We start from the raw sequence: 17226 nt of genomic DNA on the forward strand, positions 1-17226 counted from the left end.
AGTGGATTAGGCATTTACTGAGATGTGTGCAGTAGAAAATCCAGCTTTAGTTTTGCTAAGGTGGCTTTAATATAAAGCTTTAATGTATTCACTGCCACTACCCTGCACTCCTGCATTACGGCCAAAGATCCGCTACGATATCTATGCAAATGCATACACTTCGAGCTATGAACAGAATTAAGAACACACTGCTGGATGATTACTGATTAATTCAGCAAATGACTTTTCATCAACTTCTCATCAACTGTCATGGCCGACAAGCAGTGAATCTCTTTAATTAATCTCTTACTAAGCAGGTTCTTACAGTACAGTACAGTACAGTACAGTACAGTATATCAAGTGCCATCAGCTTTGCACTCTGATCATATTGAAATCGGAAATTCTTGGCAATAAAAACATGTTATATTAGTTGTAACAAAGAAAAGAAAAGTAGAAAAGACAGATTTCTTAACAGGACAACCCTGTCGGAAACAAGAGGAAAAAAATACACCTTTTGCAAAGACACTCAAATTAATGTGAGTATGTACAGAAGAAATGTATGTTACCAAAGTTTTGGATATGAGTTTTCATCTGTATTCACATACATATGTGGGTTATATTGTATGTACTTTTGTCCTGATATTCACAATGCTTTACTGGCAGGCTAAGAGCAAGGTGGGCCTCAAGCTTAGAGAATGACATGTAGCTGCTGAAAGTACATCAGGATCTCTCTCTTCACTGCACTTCATTATGCTGATGCATTGTCACTTTTAGCACTGCCAGAGCTTTCCTTCTTCTACCTGGGTGGCTCGGCAGCTTGTCTGCTGCTCATTTCACTCCCTGCTGTGTCAGCAGGGTGTAGGCATTATGCTGCTGGTAGGGCAGGGCTCAACAAGTGGTTTCTCAAGATTCCCTGGTTCCTAACAATTTGAACATGTCCATCAACTCCTCTGGTGTGTCTGAGCAATACTGTGTATCCACATGTACGAGATACTGTGCAGCTACATCTATCACGATGCTGCAAAAAATTAAAAAGTCTTTTAATCCACTTCTTCAACTATTTGACAAACCAAAACTGAAAATGAGGATGCGTTTGTGTAGCAGGACTTTTAATTGGCCACCCACATTGTGTTACAATTAAGGTGCCACATGGTGATAACTAAAAAGATAAGCCAACGATGTCTCAAGATTACCGTATTTTTGATTATTTCTATTATTTTTGAAGGAAACCAAACTGGTGGTCGAGAAAGTAGACTATCACTAGGCTGTAGTTATATAATTTTCTAAATTACCATTAATGGAAAACACAAAGTTTGTTTTATTATATTGTATTTCTCTCTCAACCATTTCTGCCACAAAGAAGGGTTTGGACACTTCTCAGTGAACTATAAGTACATATTTTAAAAACAATAAAATGCTCAAGAAAGAACTGCCCTGCTAGGCACAGGGAGCTCCACTTGAATTCCTCTGTATAAACTCGAAGCATATATATCCTACACATCCTGCCGTGAGTTACATTGGCACTAATGAAAAATCCCTTCAAGCCCGCACTACAGCAAAGGCACATGCTTAAAATGGAGAAAGAGGGGGTCTTTGTTCTGTTTTGCACATGAGACCCCTTGGCCACCTCTTTTATTCCCCCACTCCCCTCTATTAAGATGTCTTAACACCTAATTAACAGCCAGCTAATTTATTCTAAGCCGTGCTTATTCTATATTCATTAATGGGGATTTGACCTAAAAAGAAAGAAAAAAGTCAAAGCAATAAGACAATCATTTGTTTATGGGGGATTAAAGAGCTGAATGAAACGTGATATTCGTGAGATAACGATAGCCATAATGGCAGTGAATACCTCTTTGTCATTGAAGAAACTGAAAAAAGTTGTAGAGAGTGCTTTTTTTTAGTAATTCGTTCCTATGTATTATGCCTTTAAGGCCTTTCTGTCATCATGTCATCATCTTGTCATATTCTTTGACTTTTAGATAATTGCATATTACATCAGTGCTATCTTTTATCTGGATAAAGACACATGAAAAGTGCCTTTTAAAACTATGCACTGTTTTATGACCCTCGCTATGAAGTTTCAGTACCTTTTACGTCTACCTAATAAATCTGTCAATATCCTGCTCCAATTTGCAGCACATCTGCACTGTTTTACTCCGTTCACATCTAAACTAGAACTGAGCTTAAGTGATTGTTTAAGAAAGAGTGGATGGAGTGTCTATTTCTGTCTGACACTGAGAGATTGTGATTCTGATTGGATTTCTCCTTTTCTCCTTCTTCCCAATCCTAAATATGTTTAACATTATGCTCACATCTTTACTAAGCCACTAATGACTGCGCTCTAAGCAAAATTAATGGCATTTAGATTGGCACTCAAAAGCGATTCCGATGCATTTGAATGTGATTATGTTCGGTTGACAACACAGATCAAAGGTTAGCAGCTTTGTTTTACACTGATGCAGTTCCTGGATTGGTAACAAATAATTTAATTGTCAAGCTGATCATACTCCTACAACAACCTTGTTTTTACTGGTGGAATCCTAAAAATATACTCAGTTTAGGGAGTTTTCTTAATGGTTAATTAAATTTCTTTATTTTGTTATCATTAACATGATGCACATGATGCTCTAATGTCGATTGACACACGTTTTAAATGACTTTTCAATAGTTTATTAATGACTCCTTCATCTTTCCTAACTTTCTGCAGTCTCAATAGAAAGAAATCACTTTGAGCCGACCATCCTCTGATCTGGCATTAAATATAGATTTTGAATATATATAAAAAAATATACAGTATATAAACAACAAGAATGATATCATACTCACATCAGTCATTATGCAGTCACTGCAGTCACTCAGCCTGGCTTCACACTCATGTATTTGAGCATAGTGAAGTTTTGATAGGCTGAATTAAAAGACAAAAGATCTCTTTTTGACAGATTCCTTTGCAAGTTCAAGTACCAGTTGCCCTAAGCCACACACCAAATGAGTGCCTGGGAACTAAAGAGAGCAATAAAATAAAGCATGGGAGTTTTTTACAAGACCCAGTCGCTCTATAAAACAACTGCTTAATTAACAGCATTGCAGTATGAGCCCCAGTTCTCATCCAGGTAAACTCGATGCAGTTTTGTTTGTATAGCGCTTTCAGGAATAGACATTGCCACAAAGCAGCTTTGAACAAATATACTGAATAGATTCATTTACTGTATGATTTTTTTTTTTACATTCACAAATGTGTCACTATAAGTTTATCCTTAATAAACAAGGTAAAAGTGACCGTGTAAAGGAAAAACTCGCTCAAATTCCCCTGTGACTATAAATACTGTCTTTCTTACACTGTGTGCTACAGTATATGTTAAAACAGTGCAGTTGTGTAACCAAGAAAATATTATTTTTGCACACACTTTTGTTATTTTTGTCAGGCTGCTTTGTGACAATGTCCACTGTTAAAATCGCTATACAAGTAAAATAAAATAAAATTGGTTCAGTGCAGGTTATTGAGCAAATTTACATCTAAGCATTTGTATCATTATGGTGAAATTGTTTTTATCTGTTTAGAATGGTAACATTAGGTGTCTACACTAATGTACTTTACACTGGTTTAATGAAAGACACGTTACACACGGTGTAACAGGTGAAATATGTTGCGCTTCCTTTAGGAGCATAGCGGTATTTTGGGAATAGCATGCCAGAAGCGAGCTCTCCCTTCACCCCGACTCAACACGTTACAATGGCTTGTATCTAAACAGTAGCCTACCAAGAAAGTCATTGTTCATTGTCTTCCTCCTTCCTTTCACAACTATTTCTCTCGGGAGTTTATCTTTTGGCATCGTCGTGCGTTTAAAAATCACCCGATGGAAGTTTTTTCTCCCGATGCCGTGCAGCTCAGAACACAGGTGAGGTGCGTTTTTTTGTTTCCGTTCGGAAATTTCATTGGTCTAATGTTATGGGGTTCAGTTTTTTTGGCTTGAAGTTTGTGAAACTGGGAAAAACCCAGGAAAAATCCATAAATTAGCCGCTTCGTTGTTTAAGCCGCAGGGTTCAAAACATGGGGAAAAAGTAGCAGCTTATAGTCCGAAAAATACGGTATACATTTTAGGATAAAGTGGAGTAACCTGCTGCCATAATTTTGCATTCCTTTTTTTAGTAGCATGTGTGACTGTGCACTGAATCACTCTGATTATCCCCAAATAAAGATCATCTGTCTCCGATGGATTTTTTTTATAACTGCTTATGATATCGACAAGACATTTACAGGCTCTCATTGTTGAAAGATATGAATTAAAATCCTGGGTAGAAAGATAACTACAGAAGCATTTGTGCACCATTAGATGTACCATGGTATACTGTGAAGGCCATCATCAACAAGTAAACAAAGGAACAGGATGTCCCTAAAAAATAGATGAAAGGAAAGGTTGAAAAAGAAGAAGAAAAATAAATGGTAACAAGGAGGCTGCTAAGAGACCTATAGCAACATTAAAATGAGCTACAGGAATATCTACTTGTCAGGAATCCCCCTGCCACGCCCCCTTCGGAGGCTGTCATACCCCGGGATTCCCCGACGCACCTCGCTCCTGCTCTCGTGCGTGCCCCGCCCGCACGAGGCTCATTGCAATCGGGCTCATCCCGATCACCTGGGACTAATTATCACATCACCTATATAAACCCCACACTCACATACGCACGCTGTCCGTTATTGTATGTGCATGTTCATGGTGGTGTGGCGCTTCGCGTTCGCGTCTCCCGCTACGCGCCTTCTCCGCCCGGACGCCTCGTTCTCTCCACGGTGGCTGGTTCCTTCCTCAACGCACCTCGGATTACCGCCGCTTCTCCGTCGCTGCGCTCTCTCCATCCATCACCGTGGATATTTCATAAAGACTGCCGTTTGCCGGCTTATCCCGCTTTCTCGGGTGTTTTTGTAGTTAGTGACACTACTAAGTGCTGGCCACTCTTTGCAATGATCTCTATATCTGCATATCACATTGCAAGTGGAAAATGATCTGACAATATTTACCTGTGTAGGCTTTTTAAATCCATTCAATTTTATCATTCATGCTTTCGTTTTCAGTGAGCATTTAGCAATCTAAAGTGCATAAGTGACCTGAGAAAGCAGTTCCAGGTAGAACAGCAAACCTTACCGGCTAGCCTTGTGAAATGAGCGTAGGATGTGAGCTACACCTGCAACATCCTTCTGAGGTTTCAATTTTCAGGTTTTGTTTAGTGTGCAATGGGATTGAGTCATGGCCAGAGACATGTAAGCAGCTCCCTTGTTTCTACACATCACCCAGAGCTTCCCACTGAATAAGAGAGGACTTTCTTAGCTGGCTGAGGTCTCCAGTCCGTGAATCTCTCTGTGCCGGTCTCAGCGAGGCTGCTTTCCCTGGCGGAGGCTGCTTTCTCTGGCTGTGTCGTGTGAGCCCAGCGGGGGGAGTAGACACTCACCACGCCACAAAGCCGCATTTAGTAACTCGATCAAGGGCCAAAACGCAGCTTTCTGAAGCAAAGAACATTACAGGCATGTAGAAATGGCTTCAGCAAGTCAGCAGCTTTGATGTAAAAAACAAACAAAAAAAACCCTTCTGTGCAGACAGAGAGGTGTAGTGCATCTTGTTGAGAGAAAAAAGTAAGCTTCATAAAACATAGCCACAGTTTAGGTGAGAACATTCATTCCGATGTATTTCTTTTGCCTGCCTGGATCCAATTTGAGGCTCTTCGGGGCAATGCAGTTCACTTGTTTGCAGTACTTCATCTTGACGTCTTCTTGCTAGCGTGCTGTGAATCAGTTCTGTGATGTTTTAAGTAAACCTCTCACACAAATATCTTATATGCGCATTTTGGACTGAAAACAAAGGGAATCAAGGAGATTTGTTTCCTGCAACTAACTTAGCCAATTGTGCTTTGTATTTCAGACAATTTCCATGATCCACACACACTGATACACAGCAGTGTTTACAGAGGGCAATTATAGCTTTGTAGAGAATTAGCCAATTAACAAAATGAGGCCAATGGATTTAATAAAAAATATAAAAAAAACCTTAACCAGCAAGTGAACAACATATTTTATCTCCAACTCTTTGATTAGTCAATACTTATTAAAACAAAAACCTACAAAATGACTTGGCTCAGACAATCCCTAAATTACTCACAGAAAAAAAATCTGATTTTGTTACCAAATAATGAATTGAATTAAAGATTATTATTTTTAGTATAAAGTAAATCGTTTTAAAGAAAGAAAGAACAGACTCTTAGCTTGTTCTGAAACTTGCATAATGTCCTTGGATTTGTATAAAATAATCTATTAGTGCCAGTGTAGTAAATTCCAGATGAAATTTTAATGACTTAATTTTCATAAAACAATATGGAAAAAAAATCAGCTATGTTGGACGGTGGAAAAGGTCAGCGTATGTGTCTGCTGTAAACAAAGTCATGGACAGAATAGTTTATAGCCTGGACAGATAAAGGCCAATATTAGACTGGAATCATTTTTATTATAGCTTTGTGGAGAATATATATATATATATATATATTAAATGTGAGGTTGACTTTGGTGCAGTTCCAGTGTGCATTAATTAGTTTGTGGACATCTGCCCAACAGGCATATATAGTATTTGCTTATTGAACATCCCATTCCAGATTTAGACCCTCTTCGCTGTTATAATAACCTCCACTGTTCAGGGAAGGCTTTCTGTAAGATTTTGGATCATGGCTGTGGGGATTTGCGCTTTCGGCCACAGGAGGATTATTGAGATCAGGAACTGATGTTTGGTGAAGGGGCCTGGGGCGAATTTTGTGTTTCATTTAATCCCAAAGGTGTTTGATTTGGTTGTGGCCAGGGCTCTGTACAGGACACAAATTCTTCCACTCCAAACACGGCATATCATGTCTTCATGAAGTTTACTTTGGGCCTTTTTATTTCAGTGTGTGAAGGTTGTATTGCTTCACCATACAAAGCAATTCTATGCAATTGTATGTTACACAATTTGAGGCAATATTTTTAGGAGGAATCACATATGGATATGGTGGTCAGGTGCCCACACACCTGAACAAGTGACTATGGCACCTGAACAAGTGACTGGCATTGAAAATCTCCCAGAGAGAGGAAACCTTAAGAGGAATCAAACTCAAAAGGGATCCCATTTTTATCTGGGTCCATCATTGATGAGGTGTTAGGTGCAGTGATAGGTGCTTAAATGATTAACTGTAAATGCATACTTTGGTCCTGACATTGTAACAGACTTGATATCATTTACAGTCCATATTCATCCTCCTAGTTCTAGAATTGCTCAGTTACTTCAGGATCTTTAGGCTGTTGATGTGGAACCATTCCCACCTAGTCCACCTTTTCGTTTACAATTGAATACTTGGTGGCAAGCAACAATTCAATTATATAATACATTATTTTTCTGGTCTGTCAAACAGCCATCTAAATATTTACTAATCTGGTACTGTTTTTACTGATGAAGACCCATGCATGGTTTTCTGTTAAATACATTTTACTATTATTTCTGTTTATTGTTCATACATCACACAAAGGTTTCCCACAGTAAACACATTAGCACAATCTTTTTCACAGATTGGTGACAAAACACGATTTCTGCCTCCAAGCATCTCTGGGAATGTTGTTTGAAACATTTTTCTCCCAAGGTCAATATTTCAGCATTATCATAATTAGAACAGATGGCTTGCATGTTCTCTTTTTAAAATATATCCATATTTGGTCTCACTATTTCCATGGTTTCATTGTGACATCAGGTATTGATATGACATCTACCTGGGTTTTCAGGCCTCCAGGTCATTACTATTTTTAATTACTGTTCTCAGTTAGATGTGAACACTGGGGCATTACCGCTTGATTTTATTCAGGAGAATGAGAAAATGACTTTGTATATGTACTGTATGTGTCCTTTTTAATATTCATTCCTAACTTAAAGCATTGAAAATAAAATATAAATAAATGAGGTCAGTAAAGCTTTTCAGGAAAGACAACACACATTCTTTGTATCCGCAAAAAAAAAAGTATATTTTAGTATTTTAACCAGAGGGGGCAGAATAATAACAGTCTCTTTGGATGCATTTAGTCCGGTGCTCATCAGGTTAACGCTCTCCTCCAGCAGTGTTTAAGTGACTCTCTTGGTCTCGCCTTTTGATGATGTGAAGCAATTAACTTCAGAAAACTGAAGGCTCGGTTGTTTGTTGCAACTTGCCCTCACTGTTGCTACATTATTTCCCCTACTGCGACTTCTGTCCAAGCCCGGCAAACTGGCACATGAAAGTTAATTAACAAAAGCTGTTTGACTTTATCTATTCCCTATATTAGTCTGGTGCTGCTATGGAGACAAAAAAAATCACAAACATCATCATTCCATTTATAATACGCAGTATATGATGTGTGCTACTACATACTGATCCTCTTCCTCTGACTATATGCAGATGCTCCGGCTGTGGAGCCTGTGTTGCTGGAAGTTCGTCAGGGTCTGAGCCGGCCAGTCCCAATGACCTGTCGTGTGCTGCGTGCTCACCCTTCACGTGTGTTGCGGTACGAATGGCGTCTGGGCTCCCGGCTGCTCCATGCAGGCCACTTCGATAACAGTGACGAGACCGAGTACTCAGTGCGTAGTCTCAGCCGCGATGGCTACGGGGAGTACACATGTGACATCATCAACGAGGCTGGAGCTGGCCGCTGCACCTTCCTGGTCACTGGTAAGAGCATTTCTTATAGTATGTGCATGCACTTTATGCAATACTTATAGACTGTAACTGCATCATGTGTTTCATGGTCTTTGTTAGTGCATGGGTGAACATCCGAATGTGTATTTGAGGAACATTTCTGAAGTTCACCCCTGATCCAGTGAAAAAAACTAGAAATTATAATATAACCGATAAACAAAAAGTAAAAGACGTCAAAGTTTATTAGGAAAGAATAGTGTTTGAAAAGTTGTGTTTGCCTCTACATCTTGCAAAATAATATATGAATAAATGAATATTAATCATTTTGAGTCAGCAGCAGGAAATCATTTAGATTTGAGAAATCATGATGAGTAACAGCACAACAGTCATCGTGTCCTCCCACCGTTTATTCATTGATCATCAGTAAGTGCTTTATTCTAATGAATGTCGCAGTAAATCAGGTGTTTTTTCAGTAACACTGGACATAAGATGAGAATGCACTTTGAATAGAACAGTGTACACTGTTATAATATATGCAGTGAATAATTTATCATGGTGATATCTGTAGGGGTACATTTCTCTTACAAAAGACTATTTTTAAAACGGGGTGGCCTATTTATTTATTTTTTAGTAAAATCTGTTGCTTTGATGAACTACAAAAGTGACAGTGATTTTCTTTAATAACTTTGTGTATTTTCACTAAAGTATTTTTTATAGTATATAAACAAAAGTTTCATATGTGTTTTTTGAACCTTCCATTTAACATTTAGTCCCCATTTTGCTGTAACAAACTCCTGGGAAGATGTTCCACCAAATTTTTGAGTGTGATTGTAACATTTTGTGCTCATTCATTAATTAAAGGTATTGGTAAAGTCAGGTACTTAAGTAGGGTGAGGAGGCCTGGGGTGCAGTCAGTCCTCCAATTCATCCCAAATGTGTTCATTAGGGTTGAGGTCTGAGTTCTAGAGAAGGCCACTCAAGATCTTCCCCTCCAACCCATGTAAAGCATACTGTATCTTCATGGAGCATTGTCATGCTAGAACATGTTTGAGTCTCCTAGTTCAAGTGAAGGGAATATTTTATCATATTACATCCAAATACATCTTATACAATTATGTCCCTCCCAATTTTGCATTAACAGGGGAAAAATGGGCAGGAAAAATTCCAAAAATAAAGTCCCAATAATTTTGGCCACATAGTGTGTATTGTTTAATGGTTTTTTTTTTTTTGTGTGTGTATTTGTGTTAATAACACTGTTAAACTGAAATATATAAATAAGGCTGTAGTATGAAAAAGTACCCTTATGAGATTTTAAAACACTTTGCAATTAAACTCCTGTGTATAAGCCACTTATTTTTTTACACTCTTTTTTAGCTCAAATGCACACTTCTGAAGTTACATATATAGCACAACACAGCCGTTTAAAAAATCTGCCGTACAGGGAGTTTTATTTTACCAACCAATTATGTTTCAAAATTGTTCAAACTGCTGTATAATTCCTGTCAATGTGCAATGCTTAAAAGTCGTGTCTCATTTCTTACATCCTTGTTTTTTGTATGTACTCTATTCATTTCAGCCCACTTTATTATAAATCAGCAAATTTGGTCCACCAACTGCTAAAATACAGTTTAAAAACATTTTGCTGTGCAGCTCTCTATTGGTCTTGCAGATATATACTGAAATCCTGCAAAAATATCAAATTATACATGATATGATGAGCTCTTACAGCCCCCTATAATCTATTTGGATCCGTAAACTGTTATTTTCTATGTGACTATGTCTGGAAAGAGTGCGCATCAATGGTTACCTAATAAAGTAGCGTACTGTCTGATAACCGGTTACAAGAAAACAAAATGGCTAAAAACATCATAGAGTGATGTGAATAGATACAAGTGCAATTTTGAATTACAGTTTATTTGCCTTAACTGCCAAGTTGCATAGAATCAGTACAAATCCATTTAGCAACCTGCAACTGGTCACAACAAGCTTTTAAATAAAAAGCCAAACAATTAAATAATTTGATGTATATTGGCTCTCATGCAGGATTGGACTGTTTGTAGCTGGTGTTGGATCTATAATGATCGCAAATGTTGAGCTATTTTATGAGTTGCTTAGTAGCTCCTGGTTCCATAATCTCAAATGACTGTTTAAGAAAGGAAAGGACATTACTCATAATCTTACATTCTAGTGCTCATGTTAGTTCTCACTCTCCAGTGTTCTGTATTGTTTTATAGAGTATAACCACACTCTTGATATCACCAAAATGAGAATAGATTCCCCTTTTGAGTCTGGTTCCTCTAAAGGTTTCTTTCTCATAACATCTAAGGGAGTTTGTTCTTGCCACAGTCACCATTACTGCTCATCAGGGATAAATACACATCGTTCACCTTAACTGTTAAACTCTGTAAAGCTGCTTTGAGACAATGTCTGTTGTAAAAAGCGCTATAGAAATAAACTTCACTTGACCTGACTTTGTAACCAGTATGCGATACATAATTATGGATGAGAGATTGTTGTCTCCATAAACTATTTCTGTAAATACTGCCATTTTTAATATTTTGCTTTAACATGGTGATGATCATCTCCTGTGAACAACAAAGGATGTGTAATGCATCAAAACAACCTAATGACAAATACAGTAAGACCAGAATAAATACTTCTAACATCACCAGTGCTTTTGCAAGTTGTAGTAATTTATTACTGGTGAAGGAAATTAAGCAGACAGAATTAGCTAAACCACTAACTGTGTGTGTGTGTGTGTGTGTGTGTGTGTGTGTGTGTGTACATTTTAGTTTGCTTATAAAGCTTGCAAAAGTTTATTGTCATATGTACGTTATGTAAGTTATATTAGTGCAAATGCAAGAAGTGTGTGCATGTATGTGCAGTGTGCAGCATGGAGCGTACCATTATAGAAAGGCATGTGCAAAGTCCTGCAGGGGTTGATTTGGTTCATTATTAACATTGCATATTATTCACATGCAAACTACACCTCTTTACAAAGTCAATCTGTTGTCAGTGTGGCTATAAAGCTTGTGCCCTAACTTTCAAGAAGCTGTATCATGTAGGGTTGAATGCTAACAATGCTGACATGATAATGCTGATGATAATGCTAACTAGACCATAGATCCTATGAGGATGTGGGGTGGGGTTTTTTATACCTTTGCTTGACTCATATTAACAGATTTTGCCTAATACTTTATTAACCCTGTTAAATTAGATTGATAAGATTTACAAATAAGATAATAATCTCAGATTGTCTCAGGTTATCTCACTTTGTTAGACAATTATCCGTTTTTGGAACTGGGCAGATGGATCTACGTTATTGCAAACTATTTTTCGATGTTAGAGAAAATTTTGAAACAAAAGCTAACTAACATTTGCGAACATCCTCAAACAAAGCTGGTTAACTGACAGTAGAGAATCTGAGCCAGCTGAGCCAGCCTGCTGTCTCCCTGTGTGTTGTTCCAGGGTTGGATATTTATATAATCAAATATTAAGACTCTGATATTGATTTGTAAATATAGCACTCTGGCTGGATTTGTGGTTTGTCTCTTAAGGGAGAACCTATAAAGTACTATGTACAACCTGAAATTTTACTTTCAGATAAGTAAAATCCAACTAGAACCTATCAAGATAACTAGAGGAGTGGTAGCTCAGTGGTTAAGGTGCTGGGTTACTGATTAGAAAGTTGGGGGTTCAAGCTCTGGTATCGCCCATTTGCCACTCTTGGGCCCTTGAGAAAGGCCCTTAACCCCTTTGTGCTCCAGGGATGCTGTACCATGGCTGACCCTGCTCTTGTAATAAAGATTTTCACTGTGCTGTGATGTATATGTGATGATTTGCAGTTGCAACTGCAATACTTATTAAGGATTCTCAAAATCTTTCCAAAGCATGATGTTTTTGTCCTTTAATAAAAATACTTAGTTATATGTAGGGAAATGTTTTAAAACTCTGGATTCTTTGCTTTCTCAAACTTACTAATTTGTCCTCAAGCAAAGTTATTCAATTTTCCATTTTATTCAGACTCACAAATGAGTTTTGTCAGTGTGCGTGCCTTATATCAAGGACCAGGTAATTGATAGAAAAAACTGGAAGGCATTGCACATCCAGACACTAAGAAACAACTGATTGGCAAATATTTTCAATAAGATTCACATCAGCTGCGTATGCATTGCTTAATGCCAAATGACACGTGATGGCTAGGAAGAAGAAATGGCTGGAGGCATGGGAAAATTAATTCATTTAAAAAAAAACCTTGGCCATAGGTCCTGAATTAAAGCGTGTTGAGCTGAAAGAAGGAGTGAAATCAGGGCCATTTAGAGTCCATCACGTCTTCTACACCAGCGCCACATGACAGAAAGAGATATGGATTGATGGCCGCAGCAGTCATCAGAGAGCTCAAAGGAGCCATGAGGACGCTGACTGTCAGGGCTGGCCTGCATTTGTTACCTAATCCTGGCGCCACTGAAGCCTCTTCTTCTCCAGTAGTGTTTGGGTTTAAGGGCGGAATACATGGACCTTCTACACTGTTTGGCATAAATCAGAGCTGCCTCCCCGCGAGCTGTAGGTAAAGCCTGAAGCACATCTCAGCAGTCTGCATCTATTTTTTTGCCATGGAAAGGTGGAGAGCTGACTTGCCATCGTTCAGCAGCTCTCTCCTCTCCCCATGCCCTGACTTTCCTGCCATCTGGACACAAAGGCAGATGCCAGAGTTAGCAGAGCCTGCAAACTCCGGGGAAGGTAGTCTACTCCAGCTACTGATTAGCCCTAAAATCTGGCCCAGTTTGTAGGCAATGCTTCCCAAGAGGAGCTCTGCTCCTGTTCACTGTAGGTATAATGGCTCCTGTTTTGTACTCACAGTATGTCAGCTGAGGGGAAGGAGTTTTAAAACAATGCAATTTTTTTGCTGCACGTAGACATTTAAAAGGGAGAGGGATATATCATATAATTAGTTTGCTTTAAAAGGGCTTGAAGATCACAAGAAAAAAGCAAGATGTTTAACAGTATTATCTTGATTGTTTTATAAAATGAGACCCCCAAAGGTCTGAGAGCAATAGTGAAAATTTTGATAGTTTTGAATAGTTTTGAGATTATATTATTGGCATCAACTTGAGTTTCTTAGTGTTTGGTACACTCCTTTTTTGCTTCCATTCAAACTGGCAAAACCTAATCAATTTTAATCAAAAACATGCTTCTATAGAACAGACCAGGCATAAGGAAAATCTATCTTTTTGTACAAAGTAGTTTACATGGTCAGTATTACCAATTTGCCCACCAACATGTAAATAGCGACCCATATATTATGTGGTTATAGAATTGTCTTAGCAGGGCACTGACTTTCTGAGCTGTAAATCTAATAATTCAAATTTCTTCCTCCCCGTCCTCTTCTGACATCAGGGACAGTCAGGCAGCCAAGACGCATGAAATGTGCCACAGTCAGTTTCTTAAACCGAGATCAAAAAGCACTCAGTAAATCTGATTACTGGACCATGTGAGAGGCCAGACTCTGTATACACAGGCCTGAGTTCAAAAATACTATAACAGAGGCTTAATCAGAAATGCTGAGATGCCAGGCTGTGGCATCTGCAGAGCTGAGTTAAAGAAGCTATTCATTTGTTCTGCCAGGTTAACAGCACGCTTTTTACTCCAGTCTTACATCTTACTCTAGTCTAAAATTAAATGCAATTTACATTTAAATCTATTGTAGATGAACATTGAGAAAAAGGTTGTTTCTTATTTTATCCTAACAAAAACCACATAATACACTTTGACATACATTTACTGCTTGACTCTTGGCTGTACAGATGCTCACTTGCATGGTTTAAGGTAACATATGTGGTAGCACACAGCTCAATTACCTTCACTCATCCAGGGTTGCATCATAAATAATAAAAAATTAACCTGAATCATAAGCGAGACTGATCTAAATCTGAAAAGGTTCTTTATATTACAGATAATGTTAACATTCAAAGCAAAAGAAAAATGTGAAACTTGAAAATTATTCAGTCTGCTCTGAAAGATAAACATGCTATTTCATTCACAAGCATAAGAAATGATTGAACATTTGATAAATTCATTTTTTTCTTACAAATGTTTACTAATGTTTACTGTTTTGACTAAAAAAGCATTTACACAAAAAATACAAATAATAATAATCTTAGAAAATATCCCATTAATTTAAATGCTATATGAATTATATGGTCCACTTAAAAAAAAATAAGGCTTTGAACCCTCAAACTTTTATTTTTCAAACACTTTTCTAATAATTAATCTACACTCAGTCACCTATAATGACAAAGTGAAAACATTATTCTAGCAATGTATGTGAATGTAAAGAGAAAAAAAAAAACTGAAATATGTTCATAAGTATTCATGAAATTTAGCTCAGGTGCCTCCAATTCCTCTTTGCTGCGAAGTATTTTAAATCATTCTATAGAGGGCCTCACAGCTGACAATGCATATCAGAGCAAAAAACAAGCTATGAGATTAAAGGAAATGCCTGCTGAGCTCAGAGACAAGATTGTCGCAAGGCACAGATCTGGAGAAGGCTATAAAAAAAATTATTGCTGCACAGACGACTCCCAAGATTCCCACAGCGGCCTGCATAATTCTCAAATGGAAGAACTGTGGCACAACCACGACTCGCCCAAGAGCTGATAGCCAGGCCAAACTGAGCAATCAGTGGAGAAGGGTCTTAGTAAAAGAGGTGACCAAGAAACCGATGGTCACTCTGACTGAGGTCAGGAGATCCTGTGTGGAGATGGGACAAAGATCCAGAAGGGCAACCATCACTGCATCCCTCCATCAATCTGGGTATTTGCCATGAAGAATGGCACAAAATCCCCCAATCCAAGTTTGCAAAGCTTGTTGCGTCATACCCAAAAACACTTGAGGTAATTTCTGCCAAATGTGCTTCAACTAAGTACTGAGTAAAGGGTCTGCATACTAATGTAATGTGATATATAATTTTTTTTCTTTTTAATACATTTACAAAAAAATATATATATTTTTTCTTTTTAATACATTTACAAAAAAATATCTATATTTTTTTTTACTTTGTCACTGAGTGTAGATTAATAAAAATTAAAAAAAAGAATATGAATGATTGTAGTGTCAGCCTGCAAAATAACAAAAATCAAAAGGGAAGGGGGTTTGAATACTTACAGTGAGGGAAATAAGTATTTGAACACCCTGCTATTTTGCAAGTTCTCCCACTTAGAAATCATGGAGGGGTCTGAAATTGTCATCGTAGGTGCATGTCCACTGTGAGAGACATAATCTAAAAAAAAGAAAATCCAGAAATCACAATGTATGATTTTTTAACTATTTATTTGTATGATACAGCTGCAAATAATTATTTGAACACCTGTCTATCAGCTAGAATTCTGACCCTCAAAGACCTGTTAGTCTGCCTTTAAAATGTCCATCTCCACTACATTTATCATCCTAAATTAGATGCATCTGTTTGAGGTTGTTAGCTGCATAAAGACACCTGTCCACCCTATACAATCAGTAAGAATCCAACTACTAACATGGCCAAGACCAAAGAGCTGTCCAAAGACACTAGAGACAAAATTGTACACCCCCACAAGGCTGGAAAGGGCTACGGGGAACTTGCCAAGCAGCTTGGTGAAAAAAGGTCCACTGTTGGAGCAATCATTAGAAAATGGAAGAAGCTAAACATGACTGTCAGTCTCCCTCGGACTGGGGCTCCATGCAAGATCTCACCTCGTGGGGTCTCAATGATCCTAAGGAGGTGAGAAATCAGCCCAGAACTACACGGGAGGAGCTGGTCAATGACCTGAAAAGAGCTGGGACCACCGTTTCCAAGGTTACTGTTGGTAATACACTAAGACGTCATGGTTTGAAATCATGCATGGCACGGAAGGTTCCCCTGCTTAAACCAGCACATGTCCAGGCACGTCTTAAGTTTGCCAATGACCATTTGGATGATCCAGAGGAGTCATTGGAGAAAGTCATGTTGTCAGATGAGACCAAAATAGAACTTTTGGGTCATAATTCCACTAAACGTGTTTGGAGGAAGAAGAATGATGAGTACCATCCCAAGAACACCATCCCTACTGTGAAGAATGGGGGTGGTAGCATCATGCTTTGGGGGTGTTTTTCTGCACATGGGACAGGGAGACTGCACTGTATTAAGGAGAGGATGATCGGGGCCATGTATTGTGAGATTTTGGGGAAAAACCTCCTTCCTTCAGTTAGAGCATTGAAGATGGGTCGAGGCTGGGTCTTCCAACATGACAGTGACCCGAAGCACACAGCCAGGATAACCAAGGAGTGGCTCTGTAAGAAGCATTTCAAGGTTCTGGCATGGCCTAACCAGTCTCCAGACCTAAACCCAATAGAGAATCTTTGGAGGGAGTTCAAACTCCGTGTTTCTCAGCGACAGGCCAGAAACCTGACTGATCTAGAGAAGATCTGTGTGGAGGAGCGGGCCAAAATCCCTCCTGCAGTGTGTGCAAACCTGGTGAAAAACTACAGGAAACGTTTGACCTCTGTAATTGCAAACAAAGGCTACTGTACCAAATATTAACACTTGCAAACTTGCAAAATAGC

At 38.4% G+C, this 17226-nt stretch overlaps 1 protein-coding gene across 2 annotated transcripts in view; it reads left to right on the forward strand.

Annotated features, from left to right (window-relative positions):
- LOC310737716 (MAM domain-containing glycosylphosphatidylinositol anchor protein 2) overlaps positions 1-17226 on the forward strand; it is a 194891-nt gene that overhangs the window by 138516 nt on the left and 39149 nt on the right. For both annotated transcript variants that reach the window (XR_014536877.1, XM_083562244.1), the window contains exon 9: positions 8413-8682. Coding sequence is in view for 1 of the 2 variants with exons in the window: in XM_083562244.1 (XP_083418370.1) it covers positions 8413-8682 (270 nt within the window). In the remaining variant the exon portion in view is untranslated. The remainder of the gene's footprint in view (positions 1-8412; positions 8683-17226) is intronic.

The sequence above is a fragment of the Silurus aristotelis genome (assembly GCF_946808225.1).
Source record: "Silurus aristotelis genome assembly, chromosome: 15".
NCBI lineage: Eukaryota > Metazoa > Chordata > Actinopteri > Siluriformes > Siluridae > Silurus > Silurus aristotelis.